At 45.9% G+C, this 15,056-nt stretch overlaps 1 protein-coding gene and 1 long non-coding RNA gene across 2 annotated transcripts in view; one reads left to right on the forward strand and one right to left on the reverse strand.

The window, feature by feature from the left end:
* Window positions 1–8,829, reverse strand: part of grk6 (G protein-coupled receptor kinase 6) — a 39,198-nt gene extending 30,369 nt beyond the window's left edge. The window contains exons 1-2 of the mRNA XM_088604799.1: window positions 8,624–8,829; window positions 3,444–3,539 (exon numbers count right to left, since the gene is read on the reverse strand). Coding sequence (XP_088460925.1) covers window positions 3,444–3,539; window positions 8,624–8,675 — 148 coding nt within the window. The 5' untranslated portion in view covers window positions 8,676–8,829. The remainder of the gene's footprint in view (window positions 1–3,443; window positions 3,540–8,623) is intronic.
* On the forward strand, window positions 2,278–11,475 carry LOC148650711 (uncharacterized). Its single transcript, XR_015926207.1, has 2 exons — window positions 2,278–2,732; window positions 9,074–11,475. It is a non-coding gene; the product is annotated as an uncharacterized LOC148650711 (long non-coding RNA).
* Window positions 11,476–15,056: the final 3,581 nt, after the last annotated feature.

Below are 15,056 nucleotides of genomic sequence, written 5' to 3' on the forward strand. Positions count from 1 at the left end.
AAGCTCTGCTACGTATTTGTTTTTGCCTATGAAATGAGCTGCGATGATGACGCGTGGAGTCCTGTCCAGGTTGTACCCTGCCTTGCACCCATTGCATGCCGGGATGGGCTCTGGCGCCCCTACGACCAATCCTATGTTGGATAAAGCAGTTAGAAAACAGATGGATAGATAACCGAAATGCTACGACCACCCCCTGAAAGAAATATGTGGCACCCCATAATCCTTTCTTTGGGCATTTTGTGTGTGTGGTAAACCTGTCCCCAAATAATGCACGATAGGCCTGTAGCCCATTTTATATTTCTATTGCAAATTGACAAGGCATTAATAAAACAAACTATTTGTGTTGGGCAGCCTAATTCTAGCTTCCAACGATTTTGAAAAAAAACTTGGGATAGGAAAACGGAAGCAGAACGTAAAACACTCAGATCAATAGGTAAGGGGAGACCAGGGAAATGAACAGGAGACACACAATTATTTTATTTAAACAGTCATCAATACTTGAAAACGCCATTCAAACAGTCTGAAGATTGTATTCCCACCCGCTACTCAGAGTTAAGGCCCATCTCATCTCCCCTCTGCTACCTTCAATTCCTGTCCATCGAGCTCACCTGAGCCTGATTTTCTCAAGCTCTTCCAACCTGCCACCTTCACAGCTGAAGCAGGTCAGGAGCAGATCTTGAAATGATCCGGACAGTACAGGACTTGTCATGGATGATACTCATAAAATAGGCATGTATTGTAAAATAGTTATGGATTTACATTTTGACCATGTTGCAATACTATGACTCTATACTCACATCCATTATCAAAATATATCAATATGGTACAAGACATTTAAGAAGGTTTACTATACCATACTGATGGTATATTACAATCTAGTATTGTCAACTATCCTCTTTCTACACAAAAGCTTTACTGCAAGCGAATCTCTTTCACATGAAGACCAAACACATGCTGAAAACTAGAGAAAATAAACCCAAAACAGACCATGACATTGAAAATAATGACAGATAATAGATCTTTCCACTGTGAACAGCAGCTGTCATTGAGAGATGAGTCAGGCCCTATGATACACATCGTCAATCCCTGTTCCCTTATTTGAGGGAAAGATATTTTAAGAAAAGACGGTAAACAAGAAATGTATACAATTAGATTTACATTATTCAGAAGCTAAAAGAAATGATCTTCATGAAGTATTTTCCTCTCACCGAACTAGAACAGTTTCAGCACAAGCCAAACTCAATTACAGTATGTAAGCTGGGTTTGGAATAAACTGAAAATAATTAATTTTCAGTGATCCAGAGGACATTGTTTTGCTCAAAACACAGACTAGCAAGCAATGTGACTGATCAACACAAGCCAAAAAACACAGCAATTACTGCAAATTGAGGCCTCTCGTGTCACATACTTTACTGGAAGATAATGTAGGGCGCCTCATTTAAGGTTACACTCAGACAAACCCATCATAAGATAGGAAGCGGTGAGATTTGGTAACCAAGGAGCTTTTTTTTTTTTAAAGGAACTCCATCCACTTCCTGACAAACACGTCTTTCACTCTTTCACTTTGCAAGATCACAGAAGACCTAAACACCACAGGCTTCTAAGACTGAATCCAGCCCAGACATGCCCCGACACACTGAGAAGTCTGGAGCAACCAAAGACGCAAGTGACAATTAACCAGTTCCTAAACTGAACGCAACAAGAACTCTTTAAGATGTGCTTGAGGTTTGAAAGTAAAATGCTTTTCAGGAGTTGGATTTCCAAAAGTAACTATACTCTGCAATCATTGCTTATTACTCAGGAGGACAGAATATGTTCTACAGCACAAGAAGCAATATGAAGCATGTGTCACATTGTTGTTTTAAAGTGAGAATTATGGTGCATGGGTTTCCCCCCTCATCTTCAGACACACGAGCTGACAGGATGTCCGAGTTCCAGTGTGCTTCATATTTGTAAATACAGTCATCTACTAAAACACCAGCTTGTAAACTTGTACACTTAAAGACGCTTCCAAAAGCGCCGTCGACAAAGCTGCAGCGTGTTCAAACCAGAGAGGCAGATGCATCCTCTTCCCCCTTCACCCACAGCTTCCTCCTCTCCGGAGGGAAGCCCCCAGCCAACAGCAGCGCCCCAAGGTGGCAGTGCAGGTGAGGCGAGCAGCTGGTGCCGGAGACCGCGCCTCGGCGGGGCCGTACAAAACACACTTCACAACGAGTCCGGCTGGCAAGCCGAAAACGGACAAGCGTCTTGAGAGAACACACGGACCATAAGCTCCAACAACGATTTTTACGGTGCTCTTTTAAAAAAAAAAAAAAAAACTCAGAGCCACTGCTTGGGCTTGCAGATAAACGCAAAAAGGAGAAGTCGGAAGAACAACAGCGTTTTATCAAGAAGTTGCCACAGGACGCAGCCCAGCGCTCGATTAAGATGATTACGAAATAGTTTGAAATGGTTTCCTACAGGGAAACACTGCAGGCCCGCTTGTTTCTGTCCCAACCAGCTACTGTCAGAGCAGCTCCCCTACATTAGTCAGACCACCACACTGTCACAGCCAGGTCCCTAACACCTCAGCAGCGGAGGCCGAGGCCCAGGTGGAATGAAAGGAGCCGCCCGCCCATTGAACTCCAAATTTCAAACCCGACGACACCCAGTGCCGTGTGTAGGAGAAAGCTGCACGCACGCACCGAGAGACGGCGGTCTGAAGTTCCACTTTGGGAGTTTGCAAAACTAAGGTGGGCACTGCAACACTATTTTTATATTCTGGGGTTAGAAAGAATCAGCATGGATGACTCTATTTCAAACCACGACAAAACTAAAATATACAGTTACTTATCAAACACTCAATTTACACAGCAGAATAGACTACGTTTCCAGGTATGAGCAGCGCAATGTTCTCGATTCAAAACGAGGCATCAAAACTTCTGGCGACGTGTGTTGGCCTTATTACATTGTAAACAAGGAGGCCTGTCAATACAACTCTTTTAATCTAGTAGATATATTGCTTTCGATTTCGAGACAGTTTTGCCGACAGACAGCTGTCTTGTTAATTCCACATGCAGATCATGTTGGAAACTTGCTGCATTGAAACATCTGCTGCACGACCTGTATTTATTCCCTTGTAAATCACATCAGTCATGACGGAGACTAGTGGGCAGGAAGGGCCACATCTTGTCGCAATTCTTGTGAACTCTCTCTCTCGCCCATGGCTAGACCAGCAGTTTGCTACAACCCGGTGCAGTACTTTCACAAAGTTCACAAATGCTTGCTTGATTCAAAATCTGTCAATCTTTTTCTATAGCATCAATGAATGTAGTTGTTATCTAGATTTCAGAACCGGTCTGAGAGACCGGGACTGCAGTTCCAGCGCATGGCCTGTGAAAGATCGCACCAGGTTGTGCAGGACGCACACCGGTGCACAACTCTGGAGAATTAAGCCAACATACCCAAGGTTTGCCGCAGCTCCTCGCACAGACTGATGTGGGGGAACTGGAGCATCTGCTTCCACTTCTTGCTTTTTCCTTTTCTGTTTCCTCCGCCTCCTGTGAACAAACACGAGAAGAAGACCGTGAGACAAGCTGAAGGGCCGTGTCCAGGGTCGCCGCGGGAAACGCCACCCCACAGTGCACCTCGGCTACTTTTACAAAACCCGCAGTGCTCTTCACACCGTGGCTGTGCCTGCAGTGCAAATACGATTCATTGGAGGTTTGGGCAAAGCAAAGGCATGAGGCTACCCTCCAATCGTCCCTCCTTAGTGGTCCATCTGTCTTCTGCGCACGTGCCCAGCTACATTTAACACTGCCTCGTGGGACAGTGCCTCCAGTCGCACTGACGCAGTCGAGCAGAGCTGTAGCTGGGGGCTGCACAGGGAGAATTATTTCAATGCCACCATGTCAATGTCGGTGTCAGACTCCCACTAGCTGAACACCAGACACACAGCTGTTACAGGCTTGCCCAGCTGGGAAGCCACTTGAACATCTGCCTGTACAGCAGAACTGGCAAAGGTCGAGGTCGGGAAGAATCAGTACGAGAGCCGGAGAACACTGTGCAGCACTTGCAGGTCCAAGGGGAAAGCACTATCAATGCAATCACCAAACAATAACACCTGCTTAGTGGAGAACCTCTGTCTTGTACCTGCAATGTTCTTCGGACCTACAGAAAGTTGTCTAGGACGCTGCTCAAAAGAAAAAGGCTTAAAAGAAAGGAAGAGTGATCTTTTTTAATAAAAAGAGTTCATTAAAACACGCCGCCACATTTTAATGAAGAACTGACGAGGACTAGCCTCTTGAGGACCTTCAAAAATGAGTAAGAGAAATTCAAGTGTGGTGCTGGAGCCCTTGGAGTGAGCGCTTCCCCACGACTCTCGGCTGAATACTGAAGAGCGTCCATTCAGCCGGTCAATAATGGTCCTCTGTACTTCGGAGATCACTGCCAACGTCAGGAACAGTGGGCTGGGGGAGGGCCTACCAGGAATGCAATGAGATGATGTGGAAAGAAAAATAACAAGAAGAAAAGGGATACTCCATCACTGAAACCAGCCACTAGGAAAATATGCAACACAGGGCACCACAGAACATTTGCAAGTCAAATAAGGGTTAGTGACAGCAGTCCGTCCGATGACCATGCTTGTGTACCTGCTTTCATCAAGAAGGAAAATGAGCGATAAATGCAAATCACTCCACGTGCAGCCAAACACATGCAACGTTAACTCTGAATACTCCGATTTAACCCACTGGACCGTGTGCAGCAAACTGGAATCAGCTGCTGAACAGGCGTAAAGACAGCATAAGAGTTACACATAGAGCTAACAAATATATAACTTATATGAAAGGGGAGGCAGTGGAAAGACTGGCAAAAAGACAGTAACAATTAAACACCCTTTTAAAAAAGAAAAAAAAAAACAATGAGCAATCTTTTGATTCAGCTCTGATCTTGCAAGCTCAATATTTGCTGCTGGTTTCCCAGAAGTGTATCTTCTTAAACAGATGTGTACTTGAGAAAAGCCCTTTGACTCAAATCGCTACAATTGACACCAATGATCGCAGGGATCAGCCTGCTTTGCACTAGGCCTGTTATTTGTTTTCCTATATTTAGTCCAGTTCTACAGCTTGTCCTTAATTGTCTATATGTACTCTTAAAAATGAAATGTTGAAATGTGTTGAAGGTTGAGGGAAAACAGCCATGAGTTAAAAAAACACACAGATTTGTGCACGGAGCACAGACGACAAGGAGGTGTGTGAAAGTAGTTTCTTTCCATTTCCCATAAAAAGTCCAGGTTTTACACACAGGCAAAGAAGCCATGCTACTACCTGTAAACAAGTGCACAAGTGGAAAAAACCGGAGCAGACAGCTGGGCTCTGTCTGCCCGGGCATCTCGCAGACGGGCTCTGGAAAGCCCGTTTCCCCCACAAGGTGGAAACTCACCACTTAGCCCCTCTTCCCTGCTCCTCAGCCCAGCTCACCCACCCTCCCCTCAGCCCGCTTCACCGCAGACTTCCGCCGTCAGCTTCACGGCTGTGCCATCACAATGGCAGAGTCGAGACGCGTAGAAGCAGCCCAGTAACAGAGCAAACAGGAAACTCTGTGCAAGACGTGAACTGCAACACATCACAGCAACTGAGCTGGGGGCAGGAGACTACAGTCTGCCTCGACGCAACGCCCAGGCCCTTCACAAACACCCAGGCAACTGCCTGCCTGATTCATTATGGAAATCGCAACATACAGCCAGTGGCCAAAATAACCGGAACCCCCCCCCGTCAATAATCTCTCTCGCTCGGTGGTAAACAATGCACGGCTTTTTCTGCAGAGGAAGAGACAGACTTCCATCGCGTTTCAGGGCCAGAGCAATCCCCCAGATCTCAACCCAACTGGAAACACAAACCAGCACAACACAGATGCCGGGCCATACTGGGATGGGACTGGACTCCAATGAGCCTTTTTCAAAACATTGCGGACTGCAGACCACATCCTGTTCAAACGATCAGCCCAACAGAGTATTTGATGGGGGCGTTGCTGATATTTTGGCCTGTAACAGCAGTTTGGAGTTCCTTGTATTTCCAAAGAAGCCACAGTTAGTGTGTTAGGGTTGAGGAGGTACATGCCGACAGCTGACTGACGGGGATTCTTCAAAAACAGATGGATTGGACTGTCTTTTCTTCTTTGTAATGTTTAGGAAGAAATTATTTTTAAATCTTAGGACTCTGAACTGTACAAGGTGTGATCAATGTGCACATGACCAAACCAAAGCAGCAGGACAGACAGAGTGGGGAAGAGAAAGTCAAAAAGTGACATCCGAGACAAGGTTCAGCAGAAAAACATTTTGTGCTGTGCATGCAAAAGATAACAGAAATGTCACAATTTGATTGAGTTCATCACTTGCAGGCGTGCAGAGATCCCTGAACTGATAAAAGCGATTGCAATCATACAAAAGGGAGTCAGCGACCATAAAAGGTTCTTGAGGCTGTAAAGAGACAGAAGAGCTAGAAGGGTTCTGCCCTGGAACAGCACAAGGGAATAAGCCAAGGAACATCCACAAAGCTTGGAATTCTGCAGAAAACGATGGGGGATGATCTACTGCTAGTTGAGAATTAATTCCAGAAACTGGTGCTTGCTTCACTTTTGCAGTTCACCTTTTAAAATAACAAGATTGACTTTCTTGAAGCCATAAGTATTCACGAGGGATGCCACCAATATCACAGAGTGGAAGTCTTGAAAGCAAACACTGACATATGAGAGCTTATCTCTTCATCAGAACTGCGCTGAAATCATTTGCTTCTAAGGAGATTGAGCTCGGATGATGCTCTACCATTCAGCTGACAAAACAATGAACAAACAGATAAAATAACTCAACATTTAATAGCATACATATGTCTTCAGGGGGTGGAGATTGCAAAAAAAGATTACCAGCTGAATTTAGCTCCTTTGGAGTAACTTCAAGGACCTTTTCTCAGAATACTTGATATTTGCTGGAAGTACTGTAGTTGCATAAGGTAGGATCTAGATGAAGTCTTTTTCAATCGTATGCAATGGATTGTTCAGCCAAGAGGTGATGTCAGGGCGAAGGTGAATATCAAGGTAAAAGCAACAAGTCAACCTCAGGCTCCAGGGACTTCTGCAAGGTTACAGGTGCTCAGGTGTTCTTTATTGTGGAAAAAGGAAAGATAAAAACAGAGACCAAGGAATGCTCAACCTAGTCTACTGGGACCTGATTCTTTGGAGGTGTTTAAAGTGTACACTTTTTTATTCTGAAAAAAACATTCTTGCCAAGACCTTGACTTTTTAGCCATATCTGCAAAGGTGACGACAAAAAAACAGACTATGGCCTTATATCCTTTCATGTCAAACACTTCCTATGAGAAAATTACCCGGGACAATCTTGATTTAGGGAGAACACACACGCCTTTGAATCGAGCATGAACTGCAGCCTTGGTGTAATTTTCCATGACCACATGTCCCACATCCTCAATTTCAACAAACGCAGTTGTAATGCGCTGTTGTGTGTGTGAAGGGCAGGGATGAGCCCGTTGCAAAACGTGAGAGGAACATAGAGCAATTTCCCCCGTCACCTTCTTCTCCTCCGGTTGCGAGAGAAAGGGGCTGTGATCGGTGGAAACGCGCAGCCTGTGTATCACTGACGGCGCTGCTGCTCATACGGCAGCCTCTCTCAGACCAGCCCACTGCCCTGTCTGTAGCTCCGCGAGTCAGGGTGACACGGGCAGGTAGAGTCCCCTCCTGGCATCGAGCAAACCCCCGTCAGGCGACAAGCCGGCCGTCGCCAGTAAACGGGACCCGAGTCCAGCTGTCTCTGCAAGGCAGAAGTGTGGCCAGATCTCGCCTGCACACCCGTGCGTCAGGCGAGCGCCACACAGGAAGAAGCGCTCAGACGCGAAACCGAGAGCACTGACGGTCGGTTTTGTGATTTATTTTTATTTTTTTCTTAAGTCAGGAAGCGGTGTCGACGTCCTCGTTCACAGCAGAAAGCAAGCAGGGATGAGAAAGCTCGCTGGCCGCCCCGGCGACCCGAGAGTTCAGCGCTCTGCGCTCTGCGCTCTCCTTTCCCTCCCTCCCAGTCAAGTTGCGAGGACATGCACGTCAAGTGTGGCAGAAGGAGCCCTGAAAATCAAAGCCCCGTCCCACACAGAACTGAGGAGCAGAGAGACTTCTCGATTCACACTTGCTAGGCTGCCTACACGGCATCAGGCGCGGGGAGGTCGCACGCCTGAGCGTTAAGTACCTTGCCGGACACCGCAGGTCAACATCTGCCCATGCACACACACGCTAGGAGGTGCGCTGAAGGGAGAAGGCAAAATACCTCCAGATGATGCATCCTGGCTCCGATCCTATCGCGCACGGCAGCCTGTGCTCGAAGTTACAACAACATGAACTACACCCGGAGCCGGGAGACACAACCGGCAAATGATGCTGGATGGACGCGCTTAGCGCTTGGAAAAAGATGTGTAAACGGCACACACAAAAAAAAGAAGGCACTAGCAGTCCGCTCGCAGCAGCGCCCTGATCTCCGTGTGGCCTACGCTTCCTCGGGGAATCCCCGGGCTTTCCTAGCACATCAAGGCGGGGATGCGAGAGCTGTCAACCTACAAGATACCCCCCTCCTCCCGCGGCTCACCTTCCCTCGCTTTCAGCAGAACGGTGTTGGCCACGATATTCTCGAGCTCCATGATCCTCCTGGGCTTGCGGGTACCACAGGCCCAGCCTCGTCGCCGGGTTGGCAAGTGAGTGTGTCCGCCCCCACCCCCGTCCGACTGTCCGCTCACTCCGCGCCAGCTCTCCGCCCCGGAGCTCCGAGCCGGCTGCCCGGTGTTTACCGGCCGGCCCCGCCCACGCCGACGCCATTGGCGCTCCCGGCGACCCCTCGCGCACGGCCGCGGCGCCCATTGGTCAGCCCCCTCCCGCGACCGCGCCCCTCCCTGCCCTTATATGGACTGAAGAGGCAGCTGCCCCTGATGTACATGTGTGATGCATGTCGAATCTGCTGCACAACTTCCTGCCTAAAAGCACTCAGTGTAGTAAGCGGCCCTCTTTTTTTTTTTAAACGTAACGTGCAATTTCTTTGCAGATGTGTTGAAAAGGACCCCTCCCTCGGCCTGTCTCCTTGAAGTCCCCGCCGCAGCCGGGAAGGTGAATTGACTGAGGTCCCACGTTTTGCTTCACGAGAGGACGGAGAGTCCGGTCCAGGACGGGTCCTGCTTCAGGCGCCGTCCCCCAAGTGCTGCGGACCTGCAGGCGCTGCGATGCTGTCAAAGCTCACAGCGGGTGACAAACCAGGGTGAAGTTCTTCGTTGTTAGACGACGCTGGCTTCCAGTAAAGCGTCAGATTGCTTTTCTGCGTCGAAGGAATACACAGTCACTTATTTAAAATAAAAATACAGTGCAACCGAAACTGAAATAAACCACTTTTTTCCCCCTGTGTCACTGTCCCTCTAACCAGGTAACTGTAACTCAAACTGTCACTAGCACATTTCACGCAGAAATAACCGTACTCGCCAAATGGAGGTCTCCAAACCAAACGAGGAAAAACATAATCAAAGTCCTTCACTAGCTTCCACCTCAAAACAGGAGACAATTAAAATGCTGATTACCCCTGAATCAAACTTCAGCTTTCTTAGCTGATCAATAAATCGCGCGACCCGTCTTGTGAATGTGCTCTGTGTAGCAGAAAGCCGGGACAAAAAGTGATTGCTTCCAGCGTTGCTCTTTTTTTTTAAAGGCTGTTTTGGAGCCGTTTCCAATCTGGATTAATTTTGTACCTATTTATCATCATGGTTTCTTGTAATAATGCATGGCGTTTAATCCCAAAAGATTACAAAACTCCTCCTTGCGTAAGTTGTATTATCAGAGACACCATCTGGGTGCAGCTGCCCTGTTAACGCTGCTGCTCAGGTGGAAAAGTGAGAAAGTGCTTCACCAGTTAAAACCAGTGAACCGGATTCCTCAATACCGGAAAGGAATTCAGGTGCTGGCGTGCTCACCTGGCCCGGACTTGCATCGCTTCTGAGATCCGATCCGTTTAAACTTGAAGCTTGTAATGCTTTTCGTTTGAGTTTGGCTACTATGGCAATAAATAAACTGTGATTGCTTTTTATCTTACAGACCACACTAATGTGTGCCTTTTAGTTTCTGCAAAACCCACTAGATTATACAGATTCCGTGCTTTAACTAAAACCTACACTTTTTTTAAGCATTAATAATAGTTTGTGCCTAATACTAATAATTACCGTCACTGGTTGTTGTCGCTTTGCATATCCTGCCATCTAGCGGCCATAAATAGCATAGACGCTAGGCACAGATTCCGGGGGACGGTTCACTTAAAACGCAAAGCAGGAATTTGAATGTCAATATCTATCAGTAGTTTTGGATAGGCTGAGTACGTGCAATGGGAATGAGCACAGGGCTGTGATTTAGATGGAAATTACAGTTTCATTAGCGTGACTCTGACTGTTAATACGGCCAGTATCGTGATGTACTGCTCTCTCCCTCTATCTATATTTCTGGTCCTCTTCACACCTGACTGTGGTTAATTAGCGAGAGCCTGTGCAACCGTGTGATTCAGTCAGTGTCGAGACTGAAAGAGGAGACGGAAGAGATTTTCTGTACGTCCTATGCAGTCCCGAGAGCGAGAATATTTTTGTTTCTTTCCCTGGGACAACCTTCACCGATCTGAGATCAAGAGCGAGATATCTAGTTCTTGGGAGGCGTGTGTTTTGTTATCGAGGTAAACCTGCATTAACGTTTAGATTATTTTGTTATCGCTCTGCAAAGTGTTTATTGTGTAATATAATTCTGTATTTCCTTTAGATTTGGACTGTTTTTCAGTTCGTTTGTATCTTGGCACATCAGTGTGTGTTTATTATCGGAAATATTTATTTTGTGTTACCAGTCGCGGCGACAATGAAATGCGTATTTTTACACATTTCTACACATTACATTTTTTTTCTCTTTCCGAAACTTCCTATAAGCATTGTAACAGTTGAAAACAAACCTTGTGGTTTGAGACAAACACCATTGTCATTGATCATTCACTTTTTATTTATAATCTAAATTGTCTTTATCAATTTTCTGAATTTTTATGATTTAAAAAGTCAAATTATTTAAAAAAAAAACTGTGGTCATCCCATTTGAAATCCTGCAATTAATCTCATGTTTCCATGTTTAACTTGAAATTATGCCATTTAGATAAGTATGTTGCTCTGCAGATCTCCAAAAGTGATGTCTTCTAATGTGAACCTTGTGATTTGTTAAATGCCGCTCTGTTGTAATCCCAGTTAGGGTTTGGGCTAGCATTCCCACACTACCTAGAAGTGCTTTATGCTCAGTGCTGGATAATCAGTCCCAGCGAAACTTTAGGATGAGTGATAATTTGCTCCTATCTGCAACTTTTTTTGGAGACTGTTGCCTGCCTTTGTTGTTTTAAAAAAAGAAGAAATAAACCAGCAGTTGATGAATGACTTGTTCTGGCAACCATGTACCCGTGTTTCTTTCCCTCCTCTGAAGTGTATTTCTGATAATACCATTACATGTCACTGCAACCTGAATATCTGCAAACGTGTCTCACAGTAACAATGCAGGCTGTGGTCCCATTGAACAAAACAGACATGGAGGGAAAAATTCTGCCTTTTGGACACTCAGGTATGGGGACAGAATGTGAAGGAGACAGTGAGTTCCTCTTCTATTCCTGCCTTTCCTTCCACTGGAGAAACAGAGGTTTTGGGCTGGCCTGCCTTCCTTTGCTGTTGTAGCAGCCAGGAGGTTTCTGTGTATATGTGTGCTCCCAGCAGCAAGGTTGTGAAGCATTTGAGCCAAGCAGCTCATCAGATTTGCACTTTTCCCACAGATGCAGTACAAGATACAGATTCTGTATGTGCTGATGTCAGATGCTGTGTTGCCCAGGTCCTTGCCCAAGTTGGGTTGAGCTTCAGTGAGGGCAAAAGTGAATCTCCTCCCCCTGTAAAGAGTGCCAGTGATAGCAGTAACCTGTCACTTTCAGCTCCACTTCACAGTCCTCTTCTTCCTTTTCTTTCCTGCTAAATAAAAAGAATGGCGAGTTATTTCCTTTTCCCATGCTTTCGAATTCACTGTTTCGCCACCAACTCACACTAGCAGTGCAGAACGTGCGCCTAAGTCAGTAGTTACACAGACGTTTTAAAGCAGCATTGTATAGGAGTGTGGGAGAATAAGGGAGAGAGCAGGGATATTCTACAGGAGTGTGGGAGAATTGTATTCATTTCAAAGTCAGTGGCCATGGGATTACAGGAGCTTATCCTGACCTACATGGTCTTTACAAAGCACCTTCCCACCTTTTGTGTTTATAAACTAGATGTCTGATGAATGAACAGCACATTCAAGATGGCAGCCTGAATTCGTGCAGTAGTGCGTCTTCAGGACTGCTGACTGCCACCACCCAGTGCTGCTGGAGAAACGCCTGCCTCCTAAACCCAATGTGGCAAAAGTGCCTGTTGACTATATTTCTCCAGCAACTGCGAATGATAATGACAGGCAGCGAACAGTGGTGGCAACAGATGGTGGCTGTAATGGCACATTCCTGAGAATGCAGCCACTCTAGGCTGTTAACATCAGGTTAATGGTCTGTCAAAAAAGAAAACAGTGTGTGGCAAAGGTGCACTGTTGGATTCTGGGGTTGTTCCAGAGCTCTGACAAGGGAAAATCGGCATTTCCACCAGACTTCCAAGACAAAGCAGGAAGAACGATAAAGTGCTGGTTATTTTGCAGTTTTGTCAGGTTCCCCTTTCAGGGGAGTACAGTAGCAATGCATTTCAGGAGCAGCTGAGGTCTGAAGCGATAAATTATCTCCTCACGGTTGTCGTAAATATCTGGGTCTGTTTTTTAAATAGCTCATTTCAAGTGGATGTTCAATCTTTAGGTACGATCATAAATGTATCAAAGGGAAGTTAAATTAACGACCCGGTGGGCAGTTATGGGACTTCATACAGAAGATTCTGCCTTCAATCACAGTAAATTCTCCCATTTGAATGGGGATGGAATGAATTTACAAGACAGTCAATCATTTTTCAAGGGCAATAAAGTCTCTCTGCAGCATTTACATTTTTACGCAGTGGTAGGAATTTGTTTAGCCAGAAGTACAATGTGTACAAAACCTGAAAAAAAGCACATTGCAGGATTACAAGAAGAGTTTTCAGCTCATCCATCCCCAGGGAACGTGCACTGTTGCCCAGACACGTCTCACGCCAGCCCAACAGTACGTCCATCAAATCCAAGATCGTGGCGGACTTTGAATTTAGGGTTCCACCCGTTTTTCCTCTGTTCTGAGTAAAAAAATATAGAAACACTGGTTCAGAGGATCATCCTCTCCAGATAGATATCCCCAGAGGCATGATATACTGTAACCCAGAGCGCCCATGCAGTACCCTGCGCTGGCCACATGCAGCTCTCTTACTGACCCTCTAAATGCGCCCAGGTCTGATGCTCTGCACATGTCAGAACAAAACAGCCCAATAAAGACTACCGATAAGAGGAGAGAACAATCCCCTAGCTTGCACAGCGGATGGCAGGTGAGGTCTGTATTGTACAGAGGGGACGTCACTTCTCTAACTCACCCAGTGCACTGAGCCTTGTCACTTTAGCCACAGTGATCCCGGACTTCCACCAGGTCATGTCTTAAAGGACCCAGAGAGCTTCCAAATACAGTATATGGCTCATATTAATAAAAAAAATATCATAATAATTTAGACTGTTACTCATAAAGTGCCTTTCCAAACCCAAGGACTCTGTAAATAGTGATAAAGAAAAAGACAAAACAGGACTTTGTTCCTGATTCCACTTGACTCTTCCTGGCTTCTGTCCTGAATGCTTCTAAACGTAATTTTCTTTATCTTTGCTGACCTTCAAGATATCTCCTGGACGTGGCTTATGTCCTTCAGGACTTTTCGTACCTGAATGCAGTTTTCGTTTTCCAGGCTAAAGTTATTAGCTGAAGCATGACTTTCTCTTCAGACTGGGGGTATGGTCCCATCACCCTGTTTCGTATCTTCTTTAGAGCAGTGCTATCTGTCTCCTGGCTTGGAGATGAAATGGAGCACAGTGTTCCAGATAAACGCCAACATGCATAGAATAATTTTACCATGATTTGCTTAGATTCTACACCAGCAAATGAGAGATCAGCATGTAAAACTTTACTGGTTAAATTGACCATCATTGTTATTAGTAGTGTAACGCTTACGGCCGACAAGCACTGTGTGTAAGAGCCGGCGTACCAGAGCGGGTGACGTCACCGCCCTTCCCTGTGATAGCAGGACCACAGCTACTGGGCTGTGGAGAGATCTCTCTTTAGCTCACGGGGCTAGGTCGCTGCAGAGAGACGCGGAAGTCCCGGGTTCGAGCCTCCAGTCGGGATGGGGCCGACCAGATGCGGCAAGGGCGCCCGCCTGAGCCCCCGTTGCGTTACAGTAGTATTGCTGTTGTTTACCTAATCAGTAGATAATCTTGGTTCAGGAAGGCCTAATCTATCTCAACAAAGTAGATTGAAATCCTGTTTTCTTACAAATGTATAACTTTAGAAATGATACATTTTGTAGTTAAATCACCTGTTAATTTCACAATGACATTTTCCCTTTTTTATTTTGAAATGCGAGACTCAGTGACTGCACATACTGTAGCCACTTGGGAATCCACCTCTAATTAGAAGTAATGAAAATTGTTACAGCTAGGAGGTGGATGGGTGGATAACTCTAATGACAGCAGTATTGCCACAATAGGGTATTGCATTATTCACAAGTGAGTCAAGGCAGGACTGTTCAGTACTGGGACGAGAGGCCTGTAAGGAAAAGCAGACTGGTGGACCAGCAGGTGGCGCTCTCCTCCCGGGATAAGGTGCACTGGCCCTGGTGAGAGAGCAATTTAACTTTTTCTGTACAGTGCTTCTGTGCAAATAAATAATTCTTTTAAAAATATTCAATTGTTTCAAAACAAACAGGGCCACCTGAGAGAAATAAAGGCAGGGTGCAGACTATCGTGATCATGCGGTGTTTCTGTCTTAGTAAGAAAGATTACGAGGGTGAAATAGT

Source organism: Lepisosteus platostomus, chromosome 13, assembly GCF_059453375.1.
Source record: "Lepisosteus platostomus isolate fLepPlt1 chromosome 13, fLepPlt1.hap1, whole genome shotgun sequence".
NCBI lineage: Eukaryota > Metazoa > Chordata > Actinopteri > Semionotiformes > Lepisosteidae > Lepisosteus > Lepisosteus platostomus.